At 45.0% G+C, this 8,055-nt stretch overlaps 1 protein-coding gene across 1 annotated transcript in view; it reads left to right on the top strand.

Moving 5' to 3' along the window:
- Positions 1-2,401, top strand: part of ALDH1A2 (aldehyde dehydrogenase 1 family member A2) — a 91,397-nt gene extending 88,996 nt beyond the window's left edge. Inside the window, exon 12 of the mRNA XM_011363477.2 lies at positions 495-2,401. Coding sequence (XP_011361779.1) covers positions 495-567 — 73 coding nt within the window. The 3' untranslated portion in view covers positions 568-2,401. The remainder of the gene's footprint in view (positions 1-494) is intronic.
- Positions 2,402-8,055: the final 5,654 nt, after the last annotated feature.

Raw genomic sequence — 8,055 nt, forward strand, 5'->3', positions numbered from 1 at the left:
TTGGGTGTTCATTTCCATTTATTAAGTCTAAAGACCAATGAAAAGGAAATTAGAATACCAACCCAAGAGGCCCCTAGCCTGGGAATCTTGTGGTTTTCTTTCAGAGAGAGACCAGAGCACAGACGCATCTTGGGTGTCAAGTGGCAGGAATGGGGTTTACGAAGACGAAAGCACACCGTGGTCCTGAAGAGCCAGCTGCCTGTGCTAGAAACACAGCCCGGGCATTAGAGTCCTGGTTCTGCCGCTGCCCATGGTGCCGACCCAGGCACAGCGGGGTTTCTGGGTGACCACTGGCCAAGGTGAACCCCCAGACCTGTTTCTCTGAGTAGTTGGGAATGTTACTTTTCTTTGCAATATTGTGAAGACAGATCATCATTTCTTTTTAAGAAACAGTGACTGCTCATAAGAGGACAGCTTTCCCAGGACTCGTACCGTGGCTTGGGTCGGGTTGCCGGGGCCTCTGCTGTCTGACACCGCCCATTTCTGCTTTTCAGGGGAGAATTCGGTTTGCGAGAGTACTCCGAAGTTAAGACTGTGACAGTAAAGATCCCCCAGAAGAATTCCTAAGAAGGCCAAGAAGGAAGGTGAAGGCCCGCTGCGCTACCCTCCCTCTCTGCTCTCCCTGTAGGGCCCAGCTCTCAGGAATCCAAAGTTGACACTCAGTCCTTATTTAAAGATTTAAATGATATCGTGTAAGCCGGGCCGGTCACTGCATAACTAAAGCCAACCAGCTGGGCACAGTTTCTTGGCATTTTGTAAGGGATCACCTTAATGATACCAAATATTGGGGAAGGTGGGATGAAGGTAAGAGGAGCAGCTATCGGCACGTCCGGTATCTCTTTCTGAAGTGAGGAGCTGAATGAGGGAGCTGTATTATCTGATGCCTTGTGTCACAAAGAACTTTCCTCTTAAGGAAAAGTAGCCTTTCCACTGTCTTCATTTTTCCCCTTCCAGGCTCTCCCTGCTCACCCACTCCTCCTGCTCCTCCAAGGAGATCTCAGCTGAGCTCATTTGGGGCAGATGTTTGGGCCGGGAACAATTTTCCAAGATTTTGCAGCCAAATTACCGTTTCTTGTTATCCATTTCTTCAAAGCAAAACATGAAATGGTTTTAGTTAGAGCCAGACCAGACTGAAAATGCCAGGAGCTGGTATACTGCAGATACACGAGGAAGTAAAGCTTGGGATGTTCCTGACCCAGTCTGGTTTTCTTACATTCATAAATAACACGTGCGAAAGAACAGGAAATGAAGACACAGAGATCACCATGTTTAGTTCACAGCTTCTGAGCTTGCTGCATGGGTTTGGGGTGTGTGTTTGTGTGCGTGCACGTGCACACACGCACTTGCACACATTTAATTCTGTCCTGGTTCTTCCAGAATAAGGTAGGGGGTGGGTTGTTTTTCATAGACCGATAAGATCTTTTCCAAAGCGTACCTTTAAAATCAACCAGAAAATGATCTGAGTAGGCTCAAGAATTTGGAAAAAGGTAGTGCTGGGTGCCTTGCAAAAATAAGATTGTTTCTCATACTGTTTGACAATTCTTAGTGAATTATCTCTGCAGTTGGATTTCTAGCTTCTTCTGCCTCCCGCCTCCCCCCCTGCCGCCCCCACCAGTTCCCACCACACCAACATCTGCTACTCCCAGTGATCTGGGTGTTACTTTGGCCTATCGTGCCTTAAATGCCCTAAATTCACTGGCAGTAACCTTAGAAAATCTGGCCAAGCCTAGTGGTTTTCTTTTCTGTTTGCACAGCCCTCATGTGCCACGAAGGCCATGTGCCACCAGAGCTCCTCTGTCATGCCCACTGGCTCGTGCATATGCCATTCTTGCCTCTTGGCCTCCGGAGGGGGCGATGAGAAGCAGGCTGGCTCCCTTTCCTCCCAGCCACACACTCCTGTTCTGCTTTCCAGCGAACCCACCAGTGTGACATGAGCGGTGTCAGCTTCCTTTCCTCCTCCCCTCTTTCCAGCTGCAGAATTCAAGCCAGTCTCTAACCTAGATGAAGATCATTTATTTAAAAGTACCAAACATAACCTAGAGTATATGGAATATGGGCAACACATATAGCCTTCTGTATTTAACTGTTTTCTGCTTTCTAACCATATCGGTTTTCTGTTTCTAATCATTTTCTATTCATGATGTTTTAAAGAAATCTACTTGCTGTTATTTGCAAACGACAGTGAATTCAGTGGCCCAATGCCTGGAGAGATGCCACATTTCTGAGTTCTTCCATGTGAATGTCATGCTCTCCCCTTATAGCGTGTGTCCAAGTGAACATATCCATTAATCGGCTAGTTACCTTTGAACTGCAATATAGAATGTGAAAATGAAGATTTATTTCTTTTAATTTACTTAAAAAAAAAACCTCTGTGCTAGTAATAAAGCATTTATATTGTGTACTCCTTGGGATTATTTGGCTGTGTTTTATAAGTCTTTTGTGTCATACTAGGTACATTTGAGTCCTTCCCTCAGCTGCTGGGTTATTCAGTTGCTCTCTCTCTGGTTACTGAGCCAAAATCTGGAAGGGTATTTTTACAGAATGCCCTTATTCTCTGACACTATTTAAACTCTGCGTATACATACGGTTTTCTATGGCAAACAGGTATAACCACGATGAAATACATGAAATGACAATTTTCATTCAAAATAACCTCCATGAAAGCTAAAATGTAGAGGAGTTTTTAGGGCCTCGTTCTCACAGACATGGACTACGTGATGCGAGCTCACATCGCTGGTGGCATTTAGCAGTAGCTTCATTTTTATTTACCAAAGTGAAATGAAGTCAAAGATGACAACTCAATGCAATATCTTTGCAGCTTTAAAAAGGAAGCTGTAAGTGGTGATCGTCCGGCCAGTTCGAGCCTGTTCATTCTCAGTGTTTTCAGAGTTGAGCTTTCGGGGAGTGGCGTCCACCCTCTAGACCTGCACGTCCCCTCTTTCCAACCCTCGGAATCTCCACCCAAGTCCTGGTCCAGTGAAACAAAAACAAAAACTGGTGACTTAGCCAGAGGGGACATCGGACCTAGAGAGACATGTTGCCGTGGACTAGGATTCGACGCTCTGACTGCAACATCTTGTTCCTCGGAGGAACAAATGGAGCGTGGGAGAATGCAGTCCCTGGGGCACTGGGTTGAGCTCTGAAATATAAGAAGTAGACTCCCTGCAAACCTCCGTCATGTTCAGGGAGAAAATGAGAAGGAGATGGGCATCATGTAATCATTTAAAAGTCCTCTGCAAAGGTGCCTTTGTAGAGCTTCTAGACAGCAGAAATTGGAGTAAGATAGACATAATGTGATGGTTTTTTTAAAGCATCACGTTCCTCAAACCTCGTTCCTTTATGACCCTGACACAAAGGCGAATGAAGACGGCATTACAAATGTCATTAATGAAACTAACAGAGACACACGTTGGTCCTTTTTCATTCACTACATATTTATGGTCTTTTTTTACTGTTAACCATGAGATGTCCATTGTAGCATTTCCTCCAAAACTCCCTCAGTGCATTTTTCATGACGTTTTAGATAATAAAGGAGATAAGAATACTATAACGTAGAGCCTAAAGAACAGAAAGAAACAGTAAATCCACTGGACTGTGTAATAAGACAGAAAGGCACCCAGGAAAAGAGGACAATCAAAGAGATGAAATGCATTTTGAACTGGAAGGAATATCTCAATAGGCGAGGCAGAAAGAAGAGGGCATTTTTGGTAGAAAGAGTAACCCGCAAAGGCACAGAGATGATGCCAAGGCATCCTTATGTGATAGTGAGGAGACAGACTGGCAAGATGAGGCATCACGAGCTGGTAAATGGTCAGATCGCAGAGGGCCTTAGGGGTCAGCCATCATTCCATGGCCATGTAATAAAATATAAGGTATCTCTGGTGGCTTTTTGGAGAGTGATGAAGCAGTGATTAGAGCATACTGGTGTGGAGCAGAGTGAATGGGAGGAGAAACAGGCTGATTATGAGATGAGTTTGGTGTGATACTGGCTTGGGTCATGGGGATGGAGCGGAGGAAAACCAGTGGAGAAGTCACCGGAACTTCCTGAATGAATATGAAAGGATGAAAAGTAAATGAGTAAGTTTTCAAGCCTGGTTGAGTAAGGAAATGTCAATAGCACTGCCACGTAAGTTGAAACATGGAACAAAGTTTTGGGAAAAGATCTTACCTTCATGCTCTGGACATGTACACTTTGTGGTGATGCAGAGAGATCCAGACAGAAGTCTCCAGCAGGCATTTGGAGATAAGAGATCGGAACCTGGCTCAGGTGACTAGATTACGGCATGAACATAAAAGTAATGGCTCTGTGTATAAAGAGTGCAAGAATAAAAACAAAACCAGGGTCAGGGAGAAGGAACAGAGCAAAAATAAACGGAGATTGTAGTCAGAGAAATGAAGAAATTGTGTCAAGTGTACACCACGGAACCCAGGAGGGAGCCCAGGGAGGGCAGGCAGCAAAGAGTCTGAGAGAGAGAGGATGGTTTGAGGAGCCCTCGCATTAGGGGATTTTGAATTTCTCTTCACTTCTGAAATAGAGGCTGGTGGTGTCTGCTAGCTGAGGAAGGTATAGCAGCCACTGCCTTGCATGTGCTTTATGCCGTAAGCCAGGAGGCCTTTCAGAGCTACACTGTGCTCAGCAACAGCCACACGGTCACCAGACGTCTCCTGAGCTGTAGTTCAGACTCATTACCAGTCGTCTAGTACCCACCTCAGAGCCCCATGGAAAGAGAAGCATGAGCCCACAATTAATACACACCACATTAAGTTAGAAGAAACTAGAACTGGATGAGATGGCTGAGGTCAGGGAGGAGGAAACCGGATGTGGAATAAGTGTTAAAGAGTGAGTAGAGTTTGGAAAGGTGTAAAGAGGAGAGATAGAAAGTCTGCTGGGAAAAAATCCGCACAGAATTTGCTCAGGCTGCATTGGCCGCCTTCTTGGCCAGGGAAGGGGTGCGGCTGCACCCCGGAATGGAAATTTCCATTGCCAGTTATATGTATTTATATAGTCATTTGTTGATTTCCTAGTCTTTTCGGTTGACTAATATCTTAGAAGTATTTAAAGTCAGTCACAAGAATGCTTAAAATATAACGAGAACAATAAACAACAAAATCACATGAATTAAAAGAGAGTAAAAAAAGAAAAGAAGGGTGGAAAACTAATGCAGCCAGAATGAGACTGGAATACACATTCCACAGCGTTCTATCGCTCTTCTTAAGGGGTCCCCATTATCTGATGAGAGAAGAGCTGACACTGCAGACCAGTGATTCTAAGAAATTAAATCTCCCTTCTTCCCTTTCTTCCTCTCCCCTCCTCTCCCTCCACAAATGTTTGCTATGCCAGGCTCTGGCACAAGTGCTGGGATACAGAGCAAGCCAGGCATAGCTCCCACCCTTGTGAAGCATGAAGTCTAATATGGTCACTTACAGCCAGGAGTCAGTGGCTTTCTTTGCTGTCTCGCTATAACTCCTTGCCAGGCATAGACATCCAGTTTATAGAAGGAGAATGTAGAACTTTTCCCACAACCTCTTAGTAATCCAGAGAGACAACTTAGCCTACAGAAATAGCTATGACTAGCAATGTGGCGGAGTGAAAAGCACGTTGCTTCGGAGGGTCAGAAAGGCTATCGGAAGTCCTCACTTGGAATCTTTTATCAGCTATTTACAAGCTGTATGTCTTTGGGTAAGTCACTTAACTTCCGTGGGCCTCCACTTCCTCTGGAGGATCGAGGCGATCATTCTTGCCCTGCCTACCTCACAAAGTTGTGTGAGGATTAAACCACATCAGGGATGACATATTTCTTTAGTTGGTCTGAGACATCATGCTGCACACACACAACCCTAAACGACTACAAAGAATAAAGCAAAATTACTCTTCGATGCATTGATCAGTCCGTAGCACACGAGAATTCATCATTTCTCCCTCACTTTCGAAGCCAACATGTAGACCCTGACTCTCCAAGCTGGGTTTCCTGTGGATTTCCAGGACAGTGGGCCTCATGGGAATTCCTCAAGCCAGCTAAGGGCAAGGGGGATGAATGCAGCCCAGACTGTTTGCCAAATTTTGGTCTTGTACATTCAACACATTATTCAGATGCTCTGTAGGGAGAATATGAGACCCTCGGGCTCTGGCTGGGTTGTTGGTGCCACTCTAACTGTCTTACACGACAACTGCTCCTCAGCGGAGACCAGCTGGGAACGAGAGCATGGGAAAGTCCACTGCAGCGGCATGAAGCCCTCTTCCTAAACACGTGCATTTCTAATTCTCACTTGGTTATTAGCCAGATTAAAAGGAAGATCAGCTTGCCATTTAGCCTTTGATGTGAAACTGCTTGGATAATGTTTCCGTTGGCCATTTATCTATGTAGCAAGGAGGAACCTGAAACCCGCGTGGCCTGGGCCCCATTCCTGCTGGAGCAGGAGCGCTTTTTAATGTTTTCAAGGTCTTTGGGCCTCAGTTTTTCTTAAGAGCAGGTCCCTGTCTTCTTTCTCTTTTTCATGAAGTGGATATTATTTATCAAGTGAGCTTGCGTTGCCTAATTTCTACACACAGTTTCTGCAGTCTGTTTGCCGAGATGTGCAGCTGGTTTCATATTTTATATTCTGAGCAGGATAAAAAAACATACCAGTCCAAGCAGTTCTGAGCTGCAGAAAATAGAGACCCCTCCAACTCCAACTCCATCTGGAGCCAAACACGCCGATTCCAGGACCCTGGGAAGGCCTCTCTCTTTCAGATTCCAGGAAGGTACATCCAATTTATGGAAAGGATACTATAGAGCCTTTCCCAGTTCCTCTTGATTGATAGCCTAGAGTAGGCCCCTCAAGCATCTCATGGGGGTAGCTGAGTAGCAATGAGCAAGAACCCATGGTGCTGCTCTAGTGGAGCCTGGCGAACCCACGGGAAGGGTCTGTTTGTTAAACAACTGAGACCCCGGTCTCCACTTCCCAAGTTAGGTTCATTCTTAAACAACACAAGATTCGTGTAAAATTGAATAAATTCCAGATGCCACTTGTTAGTACAATTAGCTCATGCTCCCTGGTGGCTGAGGGAGGTGAAATGGCCACAAATGCTCTCAGAGCCTGCAACAATGTCCACTCCTAGCCCGTAATTGCTACAAAATGTTGTGCCCTGCCAAGGGGAGGTGGGGACAGAAGTTTGTTTGTCAAGCAAAGGCTGGGGACTGTGTGTGTGTGTGTGTGTGTGTGTGTGTGTGTGTAGGGTTGTCCACACATCACATGTCTAGTCTTTCAAGTTCACATTTGACACACTCTAATTCCAGAAAGGGAAGCCTGTTAGTAACATGAAGACTTCCAATGGGCCAAGGAGCAGAATTTTAAAGCGGCTCACTGTTCACTAGCCGTGTGTCCTTGAAAAATTAGCCACCCAAACTCTCAGCTTCCCAAATTGTAAAATGAGGTGAAAAAAATGACCTACCTCACACAGGTGTCATAAGAGAGGAATAAGAAAATGCATGTAATGTGCTTAATAGTTTCCATTATAAGAGCTTGATAAAATGGTAGCAATGAATGAAAATCATAAATAAATCAGTATTTGCAAGAGCTATAGTCCTGAAGAAGTTGTAAATCTCACATTCCCTAGGGGATGGTCTAGCAAATCTATTGCTTTGTGTTCCTATGCAGAAGACAGGAGGACACCTGCATTAAGGTGGCCTTAGATGGTGGGATTGGAACCAGGAACTCAGGTGAAATGCTGGGAGGTTGGAAGGATAATGACCATTTAAAATCACATGTCGGAGCCGAGTCCGTTTTGCTGAGTCACCAAGTTCTAGAGATTTCTTAACACAGAAGATGTCCTGGCTTCCATTTGTGTAAAGAACAGGTAGCAAGGAAGAGGAACATGCTAACTTAAAAGAGAGTTTGACACTTTGCTGAATAAATATTAGCTGTGTTGAGGTTATTACTGTTGTTATTGTTTCTTGTTCTTACCTAGCTCAAGGAACAGGGTGGCCTTTTTGCCCTGGGGGGCAGGGTGGGGAATCACTTGTCTGGTTTGATATTTAAATTGAAGCCTAGCAGAGATTCTCAGTAAAGGGGTGG

This window comes from Pteropus vampyrus, unplaced genomic scaffold (assembly GCF_000151845.1).
Source record: "Pteropus vampyrus isolate Shadow unplaced genomic scaffold, Pvam_2.0 Scaffold85, whole genome shotgun sequence".
Lineage (NCBI taxonomy): Eukaryota > Metazoa > Chordata > Mammalia > Chiroptera > Pteropodidae > Pteropus > Pteropus vampyrus.